Source organism: Pelodiscus sinensis, chromosome 7 (genome assembly GCF_049634645.1).
Source record: "Pelodiscus sinensis isolate JC-2024 chromosome 7, ASM4963464v1, whole genome shotgun sequence".
NCBI lineage: Eukaryota > Metazoa > Chordata > Testudines > Trionychidae > Pelodiscus > Pelodiscus sinensis.
Window position 1 is genome coordinate 66,178,124 of NC_134717.1, and position 19,177 is coordinate 66,197,300.

A 19,177-nucleotide genomic window follows, 5' to 3' on the forward strand; every position below is an offset into this window, starting at 1 on the left:
CCGCGGCTGGAACGTGAAGCCCGGGGCGGGGCCCGACCCGCGAGCGGCCAGCCCGGAGCGCACAGCGCCCCCCTGCGGGCGTTGCCAAGGGGAAGCGGCGGCGTCCCGCGTTGCTAAGGACCCCGCCAGGCCGCGCGCTTGTCTTGCTGAGGCCGCGGAACCCCCCCGCTCCGCCGCCACCGGCCAGGGCGGAGCCTCGCCCCCTGTGGAAGGAGGGACTTGGCGGCGGCTCCCAGTCCGCTGCCAGGTAGCTGAGCCGCTCTCAGGGGGACCCGGGTTGAACAGCGGTCTGGAAAGAGTGCAGCGGCTGTGTGGGTCTCAGCAGTGGCTGTAGTACATAGTGGTCAGGATCAAAACCTGCGTTTCAGAAGGGGTATAACAACCTCGAAGCTCCCAGACACTAGCCAATGTCTAACGGTTGAGGGCTTGCAGGAAATTTACCTGGGAGCAGATTATCCCATAATGTCAAGTGCAGGGATTCTTGTACCTTCCTGTGGAGAAGCTGGTAATGGCCACGGTTGGAGACAGTAAATTGGATTAGGTGAACCAGTGGTCTGATCAAGTGTGTCATTTCCCATGGTTTATGTTTTCTTTCATCTTTTGTTTATAGTATTTCTTCTTAGGGGTTCCTGGTAACAAGATTCAAAATCGTAAGTGGAAACATGATTTTTCTTTCAAAATCATGACCGGCACTTATTTTTAGAGGGCTATTAAAGATGAAAATTAATACAGGCTGAATCTCTCTAATCCAGAATTTGCTCATCCAGAAACATCCATTGTCCAGAATGATTTTTGTTAGCTAGATGTCCACTTTTCATAATTGTGGCCAAGTTTCCTGCGATCCCATAAAGATTATTTACAGCCACTAGCTCTCAGTGTTCTGTGCTGTTATTTAGCTCTAATTTACCCCTAAATGTCCTCTAACAGCACAATAAGCAGTGGAAGTGTCGGTAATGCTGATAGACAATATTGATTTCCCATGGTCCAGAAAATTCTCCCATTTGGAATCAGTCAAGTCCCAAACTAAAGGGCTGTGTCTAGACTGGCCAGTTTTTCCGGAAAATCAGCCGCTTTTCCGGAAAAACTTGCCAGCTGTCTACACTGGCCGCTTGAATTTCCGCAAAAGCACTGACTTCCTACTGTAAGAAATCAGTGCTTCTTGCGGAAATACTATGCTGCTCCCGTTCAGGTGAAAGTCCTTTTGCGCAAAACTTTTGCGCAAAAGGGCCAGTGTAGACAGCTCAGATTTGTTTTCCACAAAAAAGCCCTGATCGTGAAACTGGCGATCGGGGCTTTTTTGTGGAAAAGCGCGTCTAGATTGGCACAGACGCTTTTCGGCAAAAAGTGCTTTTGCGGAAAAGTGTCCGTGCCAATCTAGATGCTCTTTTCCTAAAATGCTTTTAACGGAAAACTTTTCCGTTAAAAGCATTTCCGGAAAATCATGCCAGTCTAGACGTAGCCAAGAGGTTCAACCTGTACTAGCATTTTAAAATTATGTCACTCCAAGGCTTTGACAGAATTATACTGCTGAGCTATTGGGATTTAAATAATCTCTATTTTTCAATAGATGGCTCTTTAGAGCTTCTGCACTTCCAAAATTAGCATTTCACCACTTGCTCGGTTTTCTGGGTGTAGGATTTCTCTTTTTGGATGCTCGAGTGACTCTGTGATTCAGGGTTCTGTGTCAGAGAAGACTTATATTCTGAATCTGGGGGAGAGTTATAATTCCAAACACAGCTGCGAGTGAGCGATACCCTACAGGAAGAAATAGCATCTAGGAAGTGAGAGTTCAAAAGGGACAATGTGGGAATGAGTGGTTTCTTGCAGTATTCAGGACCCTGAATGTGAAAAAGAGGAAAAATGTGAATCTGGTGGTCCTGTTTTTGAGGTACATAATAATGTATGCCTTTGATACTAAATGTTGTAAAGTGTTTGATCTGTATTACAAAAAAAATGTTGAAAATTTGAGAATTCATGCACAGGTGTCCCATGTATTACAACTACAGATGTCATTCCTGGCCAATATGGTAGGTAATCTGAAAGGAATTTAAAATGTTGACATTTAAATTATCATAACTAGATTTCAACCACTATTTAGGAGTTATGGGACGGTCACACTTGTCTAGAGCTGTTGTTTCAGGCTGTCTGTAAATATTATTGCATTGATTTATACTCTCTCAAAACTGAATGTTGTTTTTCCCTGTCATCAGGATCACAGTGTTGTTATTGGGGTTTTTTTAAGGTACATCTTAGATTCTAAAGCACAACATGCCTTCATTTATAAATACATTTTAAAAAAAAGTTCACTTGGCTATTGCAGGCTGGCCTGATTCAATCCTTGTCATAATGAAGTTCTTGGCTCAAGGAAAATAACATTTTCAAAGATATGACACTTTGAAATAGATTGGAATATCTCATGTATGCTGAAGTGTATTTTATTCTCATTATTAAAAAAAACTCCTTATTCTTAAAATACTAGTACCTAATTAAATAATGATTATGCTTGCTTGTTTTATATTTCTTTAAATATTTAATTGTAGATACTGCAGAAAGGAACTATTGAAGAATGCTGAGGTCTGTCAAAAAAGCATTACCTAGAAGTGAACAAGCAGATGAGACAAACTACTTAGCAAATTTAGCTGTACAGAGAAATGCAAGTGCCTTCTTTGACAAATTTGACCGAAGTGAGTTACAGGAATTACTCACCACTGCCTCTTGTAGCTGGCTAGCTTCTAAAGATGACCTACGCCAGCCGTTAGAACTTCCCAATGGACTTATGGGCCAGCTAAAAAACATAAGTTTCCCATCTGCAATTTTGCTAGCACCTGTGGTGCCAGATGTACCTTTAGACTGTAAAGAAATCCATCAGATTGTGAGGGAATTGGCTGTAGGACTTTATTGTTTAAACCAAGTTCCTTCCATCAGCTTAGATGCCAATTATGATCACAGCACTTCTTGTCAGCTTCCTCCAGCTTACTTTGACACCAGAATTGGACAAATGTTGATCAGTGTTGACTACATGTTAAAAGCGCTGTGGCATGGTGTGTATATGCCCAAAGAGAAACGTGCCAGATTCTCTGAATTGTGGCGCTCCAGCATGGATATTGATATGGATGGGAATCCACAAACAGAAAAAAATATTTTTTCAGAGTTTTGTTCAGCGGGTGAGTAGCATTTTCAGTCATAATTCATTTAAAGAAAAAATAAACGTACCTGTGATAATTATTTAGCATATTCCTAGAAGCTAGGGGTCATTATTTGGAAAAAAAACAAAACAAAACAAGAAATTGCCTGACAATAGGGAAAGTCATCAAGTTGGAAATGAAAAGAAAAAGTCTTCAAAGATCAGTTTTTCAAAAGAACTCAGCTCCAGCTGAGGCACCCATATAAAGTGGCCACATTTTCAAAATTCTCTCTGCTGTTCTCTCTGAGGAAAATCAGAGCTGTAGGGTGCTGAATCCTTCTGAAAATGTGGTTCTAAATACTTGGGGGAAATGTATTTATTTAACAAAGGGGTTTTTAGATCACAAACTGTGGCTTTATTATTATTTACAATTAGCTAATATTTTAATATGTAACAGCTAAAATTTAAAATACCTAAATAAAAGATAAAAAGCAACTGAGAAAACTCATGCGGTTCTCACAAATATATCTGAAGAACAGCAGATGGCAGAGGTTGGTAATGAAATATATATAGGATGAAGTCACTGGTTAAAATCCAGCTCAGTTTGGTATTGATTTTACAGCATTACTCTTTGGTGGTTTATGAGAAATCAGTTTGTGTCTTTAATCCAGTTCCAAGTAGGATATATACACATTACAAAACCATGCCAGATGTTGGCAGCAATCACCCGATCCAAGTCCTATTAAAATCAATGAGGGTATGTCTAGACTACAAGCCTCATTCGAAAGAGGCTTTTTCGAAAGAGCTCTTTTGAAAGAGATCGTCTAGACAGCCACGCAACTTGTGAAAAAGCGATCTGCTTTTTTGAAAGAGAGCACCCAGGCAATCTGGATGCTCTCTTTCGAAAAAGCCCTGTTTGCGTTCTTCCTCATAAAATTAGGTTTACTGCTGTCAAAAAACCCATCATGTTCTTTCGATTTAATTTCAAAAGAACGCAATGGCAGTCTAGACGCAGGTGATGTTTTTTCGAAAAAAGGCAGCTTTTTTCAAAAAAACTCTGTAGTCTAGACATACCCTGAGAGACTTTCCACTGACAGAAATAGGCATGGGATCAGGTCAAAACTGGCAGTCTTAGGAGAGAGGAATTCTCTCACCTCTACTGGTTATCCATCAGAACAAGCACAAGACCATTGCCAAGGGAGTGTGCTGCCGCTATAGCTCTACTGTATGGCTAAGCAGAGGGCTTCATTTTCCCAGGGCTATTTGGCATTTAACAAGCACTAAATTTACTCCAGAAAAAGATAATCTAAAACAGAGGCGAGGAACCTTTTTTGGGTCAGGGGCCTCTGACCCTCAGAAAAATCAGTCGGGGGCTGCACTCAAGTGAAAAAAAACAAACAACAAACAAACAAACAATCAAACAAAAACCCCAACAAACCAACAACAATAAAACTTCACTGACGTGGCCCCCAACTGAGAAGGAGAAAGAGACATTCCCTTCACTCACCAGAGCCTAGAGGAGTCCAGGCTAGTAGATTTTTGGGCTGGATACAGGGAAGCCAGGGCCCTCATTTGGTCCTGGGCCTTAGGTCCCCCATCCCTGATCTAAAAGATGTTGGTGCTAGCAGGATGCCCAGTGAATCCACTAGTGCACTGAAGGAAAGGGTAATTTCCTTAACTCGCCCTGCCCCACCCAATATTATAAAACTGCAGTTTGATTTCATTATATTGTATGTAACAGCAAGGTGATGTTTAATATGTTAATATAAACGTAAATACACATTCTGCAATGTTAAATATAAAAAATATACTTGTCAGAATTAAACAATTGTAGTACATTATTTTTTGTGATGGGCAATAGTGTTTCAAAACATATTTTACTTCTATCCAGTAGATATATGATTATTTATCTATATTTTTCTGTGTGTGATATAGGTCTAGTTGACATTTCCAATGAACCAGGTTTTGAAGGAATCTATGATGAAAACATGAATGAAGATCCAACTTATGATCCTAACAGTGCTCAAGAAAAAAATCTCTTTATGCAGTATGCAGACAGTATACTACTTAAGTTGACATTTGGTACTATACAAGTTCAGCAGCATGAAAATGTGTGTAAATTTGATGCAGTATATGAGCTTTCTAATGTGATAAGATTGACTGAAGATTACCTTGACACAGACACATACCAAAGGTTGCAGCAGAGACTAACTCTTCAGCAAAAACTTGTGAAAAAGCACTTAGAGAAAAAGGCAGAAATACGTAAGAATATTGAATATCTAAAAATATTGAGCTTTCTGATTCCATTTTTACTTGGCTTAAAAAAAAAGATGAAAGTTCCAAATTTAAATCAACTTCTTCAGCCATATTCAGGTAAGTAGCTTATAAATGACCATGTGTGACAGACCCCCCCCCCCATACTTTATGACAGGGGTGTGCAACCTTTTTGCATCCAATAAACGGGATCCGGAAAAATTTTCGTTGAGGGGAAAAAAAAAGCATGGCCCCTTTAATTGCCACTTCGCTCTTGCCACTCCCCCCACCCTCATTGTGTGTATGGGTGCCTAGCCAGGAAAATAAAATACTGGCCAGCTCAGATCAAGGCACTGCAACCTCCCCGGAGGACAGCCACAACCCCCCAGGAGGTCGTGACCTATGGGTTTGTGCACCACTGTTTTATGAAATGGACTTATGGACACAAATATACATACCTCAAAGATGCTTTGGGCAAATTATCTCATGTAACCGATCAATCTTCATGTCAATCTGCTGGATCTGTTTATCTTATTTTGGTATCTGTATCATTCTTGTGTGTAAAGTTAGACATATGGAGTATGAAATGCTTTATGATTTTAAATGTGTAAATGGAAAGACATCAAGGATGATTCCATTGCTGGGAGGACTCAATGTCTGGGCAATCTTATGCCAATAGCCTTTTATCCTTACATCCTAGCAGTGGTTGGTAAGGACTGGCCAAGTGACAATAGGAAAGTAGGAGTGTTTTGTCTTTTGCTGGCACACCGGAGGGAAGGAACCAAAGATCTCAAGGTGAGGAACAGCCCTGGTTTGGAAGGCTTAGCTGAAAAAGAAACAGTTTTAGGGTGAGTTTGTAATAAGTTTGTGTACTGAGGTTTCAGTGTTGGAATTAGCTAAGTGTTTTCTGTTATTTTGAGTCTTAATGCTTGTTCTTAATAAAATCACTTTTATTTTCTATCAAGCCCAATGTAAATAATTTTTTCCTGAGCGGGAGTGGGGGTGGAATCAGTGTGTACATTCCCCCTTTCATTGCTAAAGGAGGCTTTCCTAAATAATTCCTTTGGGGTTCTGATCCCATTTGGGGAGTGGTGTCCCAGGAAGCTGTGTCCTAAAATGCACTTTCCTTGGACCTGAAGAGATTCAGTATCTGCACTGCTTCTCTGGGGGACATTGATCTTAGCTTGGTACCTTAGCTGGGGGAGATCAGAGGAGTTGGCCTAGCAGGACTGGTCAGTGAAAAGCCTTAGGGTATGTCTACACAGCCACCCTAGTTCAGACTAGGGTGGCTAATGTAGTCATTCGAACTTGCAAATGAAGCCCGGCATTTAAATAGCCCGGGCTTCATTTGCATGTTCCCGGGCGCTGCCATTTTTAAATGCCTGGTAGTTCGAACTACCTGCCCGTGGCTACATGTGGCAAAGATTAAGTAGTTCGAACTAAGCTCCTAATTCGAACTACCGTTACTCCTCATTGCAGGAGGAATAATGGTAGTTTGAATTAGGAGCTTCAGTTTGAACTACGTAACCCATGCCAGTGTAGCCGCGGGCAGGGAGTCCGAACTACTGGCCATTTAAAAATGGCGGCGCCTGGGAACATGCAAATGAAGCCCAGGATATTTAAATATTTAATGTAGTTCGAATGACTACATTAGCCTCCCTAGTCCGAACTAGGGTGGCTGTGTAGACATATCCTTAGAGAGCAGGAAGGTGAGTGGCAGTGGCTTTGTCAGCACTCTGGGTGGCACTTCCAAGAGGTCTTCTGTGACCACACCCCATCACTCCATATATTCTGAAAATTTTAATTTAATAAAATTTGAATTATGTAAGAAAGTGAATGTCTTGGAAGTATGTGGAGAAACTAGTATTTTGTACATTCTGTGAGTAGCAACTGAAAATAACTCTGGTAGATTATTTGGATATTCATTGCATGGCTGTCCCTAGGGCGGCACAGGGCCTGGGGCAATCCCCCCCAGTGCTCCATGGGCCCAGAGCAATCCACCCACTGCAGACCCCACCTACCCTGCCTCTTCTCCACCACAATCCAGCCCCTTCTACCTCTTCCCCTAAGCCCTGCCCCTGTTCCATCTGCGCCCCTTTGCTTCACCCAAATGCCCCCTTCCCTGAGAAACATGAATCGCGAGATTATGGGGGCCTGAGATAGGGCAGCAACAGGGGTCAGCCCTCCCTCTTGCACTCACTGTGGCAGTGGGATCTAGAGCAGCCCAGCTGCCTGCTCTACTCAGCCCTGTCCTGCTGTCCTCTCCCAGCCCATTACGCTCTACTTCTCTGTGACAGCGGGAAGCAGAACAATTGAGGGTCTGGGGCACTCTGCTTCCTGCTGCCACAGAGATGTGGAGTTCAGCCAGCCGGGAGAGAGCATCAAGGAAGAGCTCTGGACCCTGCCACCATGTCCCCTGGCTACCTCATGCCAGAGCCCTGTAATCACCCCCTGGGTCTGTCCTGTCCATAGGACTATTGAGGCAGCTGCAGGGCCCCCAAAGGTGTGGGGTTTGGGGTGGCTGCCACAAAACATCGTATGGAGGGGACGGCTCTGGCTCATTGTATATAGGAAGCCAAATTCATCCCTGATGTAACTGTTGATGTCAATAAAGCTCCAGCAGAGTTGAATGTGGACTGGAATATTTATTCTGAAATAGCATTAAAAGATCATTTTTCAGTGAAACTAACAATATGTAATGTTTTAACACCTAAGATTTTTAGGCAGCATTAAGAAATAAATTATAATGTAATACTTTAACCTATTTTCATGCTCTAAAAAATGTCCTCTTTTTGTAGATGATAAAGTTAAGACTGAACGAGAATTGCCTCCATTTGTGCTTGGTCCAGATTTTAAATGCCAGCATTTTCATTATGTAAAGAATGAGTACTTTCATGTCCATGGAGGAATTGAATTTGATATTGGTACACCTTCTGTTGAAGATGTTTCAGAAGAGATTAAGGTTTTGGTTCAATATCTTTTCGATGATTTATGTGTGTGTGTGTGCTTGCAGCTAATACAGCATAAGGGAATATTCTACTTTGTTAAAAATAACAATGTTATTAAGATGTAATTAAGAAAATTCTGTGAAAAAGGTGTTATCCTCCATATTTCTTGTTATGAGAAATATAGTAGAGCCAGGCTAAAGTAATAGTGCAATATTTCCTTATAGTAAATCTTCATAGTCATCAGTTCTCTAATTCAGAGTTTCCCAATTTTATTTGGCCACAGAACCCTTTAAAAAAAAAAAAAAAGGCCGAGGGAAACTGGTTAACCCCCCAAAAAAGGTCAAACTGTCAAGCAAAAAAAAAAAAAAAAAAAAAAGCAAGCAAGTGCCAGCCCGCTCCTAAGACCACAATGGCTGGCAACTGCCTGGCTCGCCCATTCCTAAGACCAGCTCAGGGGGGGAGAGGTGATCTGGTTCTTGCAGAACCCTTATTTTCACTTCGATGAACCATAGGGTTCCGCGGAGCATTATTTGCGAAACGCTGCTCTAGTTCGTAGCACAATTGTTAGTTTTATTAACTTTAGCCGACCATGCAGAGTGCATAAAGCAAGATTTTCCAAGAAGTTAGGCTTGCATATAAAGAGGGAGAATTACATAGCTTTTTTCTCCTCTTTCCCCCCACTCCTTTGTCTTCCTGATACAACACATTCGCACATTTCTCTTTCTTCATCAGTTGCTTTAGTGTGGCTCTGGCTTCAGTTCTCAATCTTCAGTGTACTCCCACCTGCATCTTCACAATTTGTGGAGAATTGGGTGCTCTCTGATTTGCAAAAGGTCTGAATCAGTCCTCCAGAATTATATGCTATACAGAGAACAGGGCTTCTGACCAGGAGCCACAATTATTACCGTAGGGTATGTGTACACTGCAGCACTATTTTGGGATACTTCCAGTATCCTGAAATAGCTATTCTGCGTCTTTTAAGCAAACCCTTTATTTCAAAATATTCTAACATCTGTGTAAACCTCATTCCACAAGAAGTAAGGGACATTTTGAAATAGCACTTTATTTCAAAATTTGGCACTGTGTAGACAGCACCAAATTTTGAAATAAGTTCTTTTGAAATGCACTCGAAATAAGCTATGCAATTTGCTTAGCTCAAATTAGGTATCTTATTTCAAGCTATGGGTGCAGTGTAGGCCCACCCTTAGTGTGAAATCTTGGCTCCATTGAAGTCAATGGGAGTTTTTTGTCATTAACTTCAATGGAACTAGGATTTCACCATTAGTCTCTGCTGAACTTTCTGTTGTGTGAGCAGTCAAACATTTACTGATTTCGGGTAATGGAATTCATTCCAGATCATTATCAAGGTCCCTATACCATTTTCAACTTGAATGTTCTTCACAAACATAACTGTACTAGAGGTCAGAGGTCTATCAGGACAGAAGTGAATCCATACACAGAATAATGATGTTGCTTCCACCTGCTGTGATATAGATATTGGAAAGACTTCTTGGTTACAGAAAGAACATTGTCCAAAAGAATGCATAGCATTCAGGGGACGGAGTGCTCCCTCTGCAACACAATTCATGATATTGTGTCATGTTCATCCTGAGGGAGGAAATGGCTGTTAAAAGTACCACTAAAATGCATTCATTTCACAAGGATCAAACTTCCTGTCTACGCTAAAGGGAAAGTGTGTTAAGCACAGCTACTGCATCCACATTTAATAACTAGATTATAATCTGAGTGAGACTTCACGTTGGGTTTGGATTTAACTTTCAACAGTACCTGAAAGCTGTGTGTATAGATGCACAGTGATCAGAACAGACTTTAGTCTATATGTTTGGTAAAACACAGAGAAGATTTAACCAACACTATGGCTCTGGTCAGTTCTTAGCCATTCAAATATTTTATAAATATAAACACTTACAGTTGGTTAATATAACCATTCTTTTGTTTTAGGCTGCCTTTAATGACATACAGAATTGTGCATCAAACCACATAGCCCAGTTGTTAGACCCGGATATACCATATAGAGAACATTACCCCATACCAACTATGGAATTTGATGGAAAGAAGTAAGGAATATGCTGTATATTTAAACTATATAAAACTTGCCAAAGTGATAGTTTAGTTTATTGCAATTTTCAAAACAAATTACTGTATTGATTACTTGAACAGTATGACTATAAATGAAAGAAATCACCACTATCAAGAATAGCAAGTCTGAATAATATTCAAAAAAATGTGATTTGATCAAAATTTAATTATAGTAGTCTAAATAATATTCTGTTTAATGTATTAAAGTAATAAAGGTAATTATGTTACTTTATTAAATTAGTCTAAACACATTTTTTAAAAATCTCATATAATAGTTTGCAAATGTTGATAAAGGTTTTCTTGAAATTATGAAATATTCTTAAATTCTGTTGAAATACAGAATACAGTGAGGATTTTGTCTCAGAAGTATTTTCCAAGACAATATGAAAAGAAACATGTTTTAACTCTCATCAGTTGAACGAACTCACACAACTATATTATAAAAATTAAAGTAAAAGTGAAAAAACAGCCTGAGGCAAATGTTTAGTTTTTAAAATTGTTGTTTGTCATTAAATGTTTGTAATATTAGGGTTCTTCAGGAAAGCATATTTTTATGTAAACATTCAATAATTTTAATTAAGATGTGTTAAGCCTGAAATTAGGATTTTCAGCTGTACTACCTACTGAAACCTTTTTAAATTGTTGATTATTGAGACATGTATAATATAATGATTAGAGCTGCCAAAAGGTTAAAAGTGCTATTAATAACAGAATACAATTGATTTAAATATTTTAGGATGTTTTCTACATTTTTAAATATATTGATTTTAATTACAACACAGAATACAAAGTGTATAGTGCTCACTCTATATTACAGTATTTTTATTACAAATACTTGCATTGTAAAAACTATAAGAAATTTTAGTTTTCAGTTCACCTAAAACAATAACTGTAGTGCAATCTCTTTATTATGAAAGTTGAACTTACAAATGTAGAATTATGTACCAAAAAAACCTGCATTCAGACATAAAGCAATGTAAAACTTTAGAGGCTTGAAGTCCACATAGTCCTACTTCTTCTTTAGCCAGTCACTCAGATAAATAAGTTTGGTTACAATTTGTAGGAGACAATGCTACCCACTTCTTGTTCACAATGTCACCTGAAAGTGAGACTAGGCCTTCACATGGCATGATTGTAGTAGGGATATTAAGGACTAGTCGACTATCCGATAAGCAAATGCTTATTGTATAGTCGACAGGATAGTTGACTAGTCTATCAGATAGAGGCATCAAGGAGAGGGAAGAGGGAGAGAAGAGGAGAGTACTTCAAAGTGGTAGCACTGCGCGGAGCCCGGGGTCAGCTAGGGACTCCCCAGCTGACACCCATGCTCCGTGCAGTGCTGCCTCTTTGAAATGTAAAAGAATTCTTAAAATGAGCATGTGCTGGGTCATAAGTTGGCACCCATGTAATATGGGTAAAACAAAACAGGAAAAATACACTTCTCCAAGGAATTCAGTCAAAAATTTAGTTAAGACTTTTTTTTTTGGAGCTTCATGAACATGGAAGTATGTTCTCTGAAATGGTGGCCAAAGCACAAAGGAGCATACAAATGTTTAGCATATCTGGCACAAAAATAACTGGCAACTCTGGGTATAAATGTTCCATGCAAACACCTATTCTTTCTTTCAGGAGACATTGTAAACAAGAAGCAGACAGCATTATCTCCCATAAATGTAAGCGAACTTGTTTGCCAGAGCAATTGGCTGAGCAAGAAGTAGGATTAACTAGTCTCTAATGCAGGCTGAATCTGGTCTGCAGGCTGAATATGGCCTCCCATGACTTTCAATCTGGTCTGCCTGCGTCTGAGACACAGAGCAGCACTGGTCTAAGAGGCTAGCTGTTCCCTGTGGCTGTCTGTGCTGTGGGGGGAAGTAGGAGCGGGGGAAGGCTTTGTGTGCTGCCACCGTCCTCAGCAAAACCTCTCAATTCCTATTGGTCGGAAACTGACAAATGTGAGTTGAAAGATTTTTCCAGGGGAGGGAGCAGTGCGGCACAATTCTCGCTTAGACCCCCCCCATGCAATCCTGCATCCCAAGTCCTCTACCCTGAGCTCCTTTCTACACCTAACCTCCGTCCCAGACCCAGCACCCTCTCTATAGAAAAGTGTGGCCCTTGACCACTTACCAAAATTGTGGAGTGGTTCTGTGACGGAGTGCGGTCACAGATGACCCCTCGGGGTGCTGACACGGCCACTGCCACTCGCCTTCCTGCTCTCTGGGGTTCCTCACCGCCCGGTCCTGCTGGGCCAGCTCCGCTGGTCTCCTGCAGCCGAGGCCCTGAGCTAAGGTCCCTGGCCCCACCGAGAAGCAGTACTGACACTGAACCACTCCAAGTCCAAGGAGAGTGCAGTTTAGGGCCCAGCCTCCTGAGAGAGCACTCCCCAGATGGTATCAAACCTCAAAGAATTAGGTAAGCCCCCTTTCGCAATGAAAGGGGGAATGTGCACACTGGTTATCTCCTCCCCCCCCCCCCAGGTAACAATCACTTACACTGGGTTTGACAGAAAATAAAAATGATTTTATTAAGTTGAAGCAGTAGGATTTAAGTAGTAATAAGAGAAAGCAGGCAGAGCAAACTAGGTTACAAATAATCAAAAGAAACAAAACCGCTTCGCTAATTCTCCACTGAAACCTCAGTACAAACTTAAACTCACCCTAAAACCTCTTTTCCAGCTGCCACTCTAAACCAGGGCTCTCTTCCCCACCCTGGGGTCTCAGGCTCCTTCCTTCAAGTGCAGCCCAACCAAAAGACCTAGGCCTCTTCTCTCCTATTCTTTTTGTTAAAGAATTGAGGCCCCTTCCTACCAACCACTACTCAGACTGAAGGACTGAAGTAACACCCTCCATGTCTCTCATTCACATGTTTGAAACCCACAAAGTATTCCCTACTCCATATGTCTAATTTTCCACACACAAATGGTACATACAACAGAGTAAGATAAACAGAACCAGCGGATCATGACATGAAGATCGATGGGTTACATGAAATAATTCACTCAAACCACCTTTGAGTTATGTATATTCCATGTCCATGAGTTCATTTAATAAAACATGGAGGGAGGGTCCATCACAGGTTCCTCATCAAAAAGTATTGCCCTCCCCTTGCTCTAAAGTTTTACATTGTTTTGTTTCTGTGTGAAATTATATAACAAAAAAATTCTACATTTGCAACTTGCACTTTCATGATAAAGAGATTGCGTTTCAGTACTTGTACGAGGTGACAAAATGCTGTATCTCTTGCTGTATCACTTTTATAGTGCAAATATTTATAATCAAAATAATATAAAATGAGCACTCGGAGCTAGCAGCCAGGCTACGTCTACACTACAAGGTTTTTGTGCAAAAATCTGCAGAGCATCCACACCTCAAGCGCGCTTTTGTGCAAGAAAATCTACAGACAATCGACAGAACAGAGGGCTTTTTATAGTGTAGGTATACCTCCTTCTACAAGGAATAACTCCTTTTTGAGCTACAACTCTTACACAAGAAGGCATGTGTGGACGCTTCGCAGGGGTTTCTTGCACAAAAAGAGCCTATACAAAAAAGGACAGGTGCTCTGATGGCCATTCTTTTAATGGCAATCAGAGCTTTCTTGCGCAAGACTGTCCATGCAGTGTGGACGCTCTCTTCTGCAAAACCACATCGCAAAAGTGATGCACTTTGAGGTGTGGATGCATTTTTGAGGAAGAAGTTTTTGCACAAGAATTCTTCCGCAAAAGACTTCTTGCGCAAAAACCCTGCAGTGTAGATGTAGCCCCAGTGAGGCTGGAGTTCCAGGGCATCTGCAGTGGACCTGGCACTTGCAGCAGGAGTCTGCCCTCTCCCCGCACTCACCAGCAGCAACAAGGGAAATGAAACAAAGTGGCTCCAGCTCATTCTGCTCTCTCGGCTGCATTGCTCAAAGGAGAGGGTGGATTGCTTGGGAAGTAGAGTGATGTGGCTGGAGAAGGCAGAGTGAGGTGGGGCCACATTGCTCCATTTTCCCCATCACTGCCAGTGAAAGTAGGGATGGGGATCCACTACCAGCGCTGAACTCCCTGCCCCGCTACTCTCCCACGCCGCATCTCTTGGGGAAGGGTCTTGAGGGAAGAGGGTGAGGTGGTCTGAAGTAGAGTAGGGGTGGGGTGGAGGCAGAGCAGGGACAGGGAGAGATGAGGCCCGAGGTAGGGGAAGTTATCTGGCCCTTCCCCAGGGTGGTAGTGAACGGGCATGTGGCTGGTGTCCCCCCATGTCTTTCCTCACCATTTGCCCCTGTGAGCACTGTATATTTTGTATCCTGTGTTGTACTAGAAATCAATATATTTGAAAATGTAGAAAAAATCCAAAACTATTTAATACATTTCAGTTGATATTCTGTTGTTTAACAGTGTGATTAATCTCGATTGATTTTTTTTAGTTAATCCTGTGAGAAAACTGCAATTTATCGACAGCCCTAACAATAATGATTTTTGTTTATATATTTTACCAAAAATATATATTTGTTTATATATTTAGTCAATGACAGTAAATTTTAAATATTTTTGTATGTAAAGACACAGAGACAAATCCTCATTTGGTGTAAAGTGGTGTAGCTCCAATAGCTTTAAAGTTAGTCAGACAACATATATCATTTTAGGGCCTGCCTATGTGTTTTGATTTTATATATAAATGCATAAAGTACACAAAGGAGCTAAAATGTTTCCTTTTAACATTTTTTGTTGTTGTTTTTGTTACAGATACTATGTGATCGCCATTGAATTGGAAACTTTTTATCAGCAGCTATATAAAACCCCATGGTGGGTTGCTATAAATGAAATAATAAGCACACTCAAGCCTAAAAGGCTTCCATTAACTGATATCCAGTCACTGGAGCAATTCAAGAAAAGATTTGGTTATAAGAAAGCTATTAAATGCAAGGTATTTTACTTATTGTATAATTGTTTTTCTTAAAAATATTTATACTCTGGAAAGTAACTCTAAAAATGGCTTTATGTTTAATGTGTTTCAATGATTCTTGAATAAATTTGCACAATTTACAAGTAAAATAATGATTTTTTTATAACTGCTAGTAGTGCAGATTCCACCTGGAATCTAAAAGTGAAGCTGTATTCTTTGAAGCTTATGCACATCCCCAGTGATGATTCTGCAGGAAAAATTTTGGCTTCAGTAACATCTCTCTATCCTCACATTCTATTCTTGTTTATACTTGAGCAACCCAATTCTCTTTAATAACATTAAACCAGTATAACAAAGGACAAAAATTTGACTATGCACTTGTAATTCGGATGATTGCTCTATGAATTATCAATAGAATAGAAATCAGCTCGCTCTGCTACCATACATAGCTGATGCTGCAGCATAAACAGGAGTAAAATGTAATAAAATGTTGTTTTAGTCTCAAGTAAGTAGATGTGATTTTGAATCCACAAGAGGCAGATCCATTGAGTAGTATGCTGCCATTTTACATAGTAATTTTCAGGGTCCAGCTCTTAATTTGGTATAAATTGATACATTTACTGAAGGCAAAAGAGTTAAGTGGGTTTATGTCTGCTAAAGATCTGGTCCTCAGGATAGATTAGGGTTACCAGGTGTCCGGTTTTGATCTGGACAGTCCAGTATTTGAGCTTTCTGTTCGGGAAACAAATTGTGAAAATGTAAATAGAAAATATAAATGTCTGGTATTTTCTAAATAAGATGCAATGTAGATTGTAATGTAATGTCAAGTGTGTCCGGTATTTTTGTTGAAACCATCTGGCAACCCTATGGTAGATCCACAGTTTAAGAATTGGAGATTGCCTCTTTCCAGTACCTCCTTTTCTAGTAAATGTTTTATTCCTCTTTGACATGCTGTCTATTATTCTGTTTAAATGGATTTAGAGTTTACCTTATGGTATGAAGTCTGCTGCTGAAAGAGGACTAGCTGCTATCTTCCATACTTTTTGTCGTAAAACATCTACTTCCAGTCTCAGTGTTGTAGATGAATATGGTTATGCTCTTCTCCATCATGCTTCTATACACAACCGTGTGCCAATTATCTATCAGATGATTAAATCTCATTTGAATATCAATCAGAGGCGCAATGTTCACTATAACCCAGGTATATATAATATAATATAATATAATATAATATAATATAATATAATATAATATAATATAATATAATATAATATAATATAATATAATATAATATAATATAATATAATATGTTGAGAAGCTATGATTTTGTGGCCCCATGTTCCCTGTCACTTCCATCAACAGAGGGGAGCAGAAATTCTCTGATGGAGGTAGTCATGGAAGGAGGAAATACCAGAAAAGTGGAATGTTCCTTGTTTCTAAACCCTGTAGAATCCTCTCTGCAGCAGTTTCACAAAGATCCAGATTTGTGAAGCTAGGAAGGCCATTCATTCTCATTCTCTTCAAAACCTGTGGAGTACTGCAGTGCAAATTATTGCAGCTTGAATTCACATCAACTCACTGGTCTGTGGAATCTGCACCTTTGGGCACTTCTGGATGTTGGCAGTTGGGGTAGCCCATTTGGGTGCACTGTTTCTTTTGTTAAGTACTGCAAGGGCCAACGTGCTAAGGAATCACAGGAGATTAGGGTTGGAAGAAATCTCAGGAAGTCATCTAGTCCAACCCCCTGCTCAAAGCAGGACTGACCCCACCTAAATAATTTTCACCAGGGCTTTGTGAAGCCTGGCCTTAAAAACCTCTGAAGATGGAGATTCCCACACCTCCCTAGGCAACCCATGTGCCAGTAAAAAGGAAAGTATCTTTCATGTGAGTGGCCTTTGTATCTAGCAGATGTCCAATATCTGTGGGACAGTAAATACACAGAGTTTTAAAACACTATGATTGTCTAGTCTGAGTACTTGCATAACACATTTCACTTAGTAATTCCTACATTAGACAGAATTATTTTTCCTTATTACATCAGGGAAAACTATCAAGTTCACAAACTAAGGTTGAATCATATGTTTTTTGAGAAAGATATGCAATATAGCTATAAAGACTCTAAATGATGATGAATTTACCACTGGATCCCCAACTTCTACCATGGTGGGAAGGAAAGTGGGAACAAATTCCTTTACACTCAAATAACGGGTTGGGGAGTATGGACTCCAGAGAATTTATGGGCAACATTAAAGTTTCCTCCCTAGAAATATTATAACTCTTCTCTGTGACCATTCTTTTTTTTTCTTTCTGCAACATACAGTATAGGACAAAATGTGCTGTACAATCAATTTTATAAATGTCAATATTTTCGTGATTATCAGCCTGTGCTTTTAGAGCTTTTTATGTTCTTTAAATTATTGCCATACTGGAGCCTTTTAAGATTTCATTTTGATGTATCATGTATACAAATAGGCTGTGTCTACACTGGCCCATTCTTGCGCGAAAACGGCCGCTCTTGTGCAAAAACATGCCACCTGTCTACATTGGCCGTGCGTTCTTGCGCAAGTAAACTGACGTTGTACTGTAGAAAATCAGGGCTTCTTGCATGAGAACTCTGACACTCCCTCTCAGGAAAAAGCCCTCTTGCGCAAGAGCTCTTCCAGAAGAGGCCAGTGTAGACAGGCAACATTAATTTTTTGCGCAAGAAGCCCCTATCATTAAAATGGCCATCAGAGCTTTCTTGCGCAAAAGCACATGCCAGTGTAGACGCTCTCTTGTGGAAGAGTTTTTGCACAAGAACTCTCCTGCAACAGAGTTCTTGTGCAAGAAGCTGCCAGTGTAGACATAGCCATATTGTTAAATTATATAGAATTAGAGTATCTCCAGTATACAATTGTAGACTGTAGCTAATTATCATAAATATATTTTTTATCTTAGGAAGACGTTCACAGAAGGGTGAGACTAAAGGGGACAGAGCTGGTAAGTAATAAATTAAATATTATGAGACCTTTTAGTATTTTTGTTCATATTTAGTTTATCTCAATAAAGAGAAGATTTGGCATTTTTTTGCCATTTACGGGGTAGAATCTACTTCCAAGCCTTGTCCCTCCTCAGCTTTCACTGGAGCAAAACCTATGTTGAAACCATGAACTTTGAGTAAATATATTAGGATTTTGGTGTAAAAGATAGAGTAAGCTGAGTGGAGATGGGTGCATGTAGAAAGCATACTTGGAAGACTTGTTCAAAGTTCTACTTAAAAGAGTCATCAGTAGTAAATTAAGTTTCAGCCACTAGAAGGCAGTCCCAATGAGTGATGTCTCATGATTACTGTCACTGGGGTATCATGAAAATCTTAGAGGAAATCTATAGGATCTGTACTGGAAAATTCTACATTTCACTTGTTAGCACTTCCTATCTTCCACACCTTCAGTCTGGGTATAGATTTCATTTTTAAGAGTTCATTAGCTTCTCATTTGCTGTGTTTAGGAATATATAGAAGATAGCTAATTCTCCTCCACAGCTTGGTGTTTCAATTTTAAGTGAATAATTGCTTTGCTTTGAAATCCAAAGCCAAAGTAGTCCAAATGATCTTTACTAACATAGTCAAGCCTTTTAAATAGTCAGTTGTCTGACTTCACTTTACATTTTTCAGAGAAATGTCTTGATATCAGTGATCTCAAACAGTTCAATGAATGTTTCAGGTTAAGAAGCTGAATAGCCCTTTATGTTTCATTTCTTTAAGGAAAGGGAGATGAGTGCAGACATTTATCTAGTTACAACTGGAAATTCATTAATTAAATAATGGATAAGTTCTGTTTTTATAGGTCTTATCTGGAACTGATCACGTCCTGACTACTGTTCATATTGACTATAACAGA

The 19,177-nt window shown here is 40.0% G+C and overlaps 1 protein-coding gene across 4 annotated transcripts in view; it reads left to right on the forward strand.

Moving 5' to 3' along the window:
- The window catches only part of ANKAR (ankyrin and armadillo repeat containing), a 93,406-nt gene continuing 74,229 nt past the window's right edge, over nucleotides 1–19,177 (forward strand). For 2 of the 4 annotated variants that reach the window (XM_075934174.1, XM_025179859.2), the window contains exons 1-8: nucleotides 2–247; nucleotides 2,541–3,164; nucleotides 5,060–5,497; nucleotides 8,176–8,339; nucleotides 10,288–10,403; nucleotides 15,140–15,320; nucleotides 16,281–16,500; nucleotides 18,237–18,278. In XM_075934174.1, coding sequence (XP_075790289.1) covers nucleotides 2,567–3,164; nucleotides 5,060–5,497; nucleotides 8,176–8,339; nucleotides 10,288–10,403; nucleotides 15,140–15,320; nucleotides 16,281–16,500; nucleotides 18,237–18,278 — 1,759 coding nt within the window. In that variant the 5' untranslated portion in view covers nucleotides 2–247; nucleotides 2,541–2,566. Of the gene's footprint in view, nucleotides 248–2,540; nucleotides 3,165–5,059; nucleotides 5,498–8,175; nucleotides 8,340–10,287; nucleotides 10,404–15,139; nucleotides 15,321–16,280; nucleotides 16,501–18,236; nucleotides 18,279–19,177 lie in introns of all 4 variants that reach the window. The other 2 variants (XM_025179860.2, XM_025179856.2) reach the window with 2 other exon arrangements.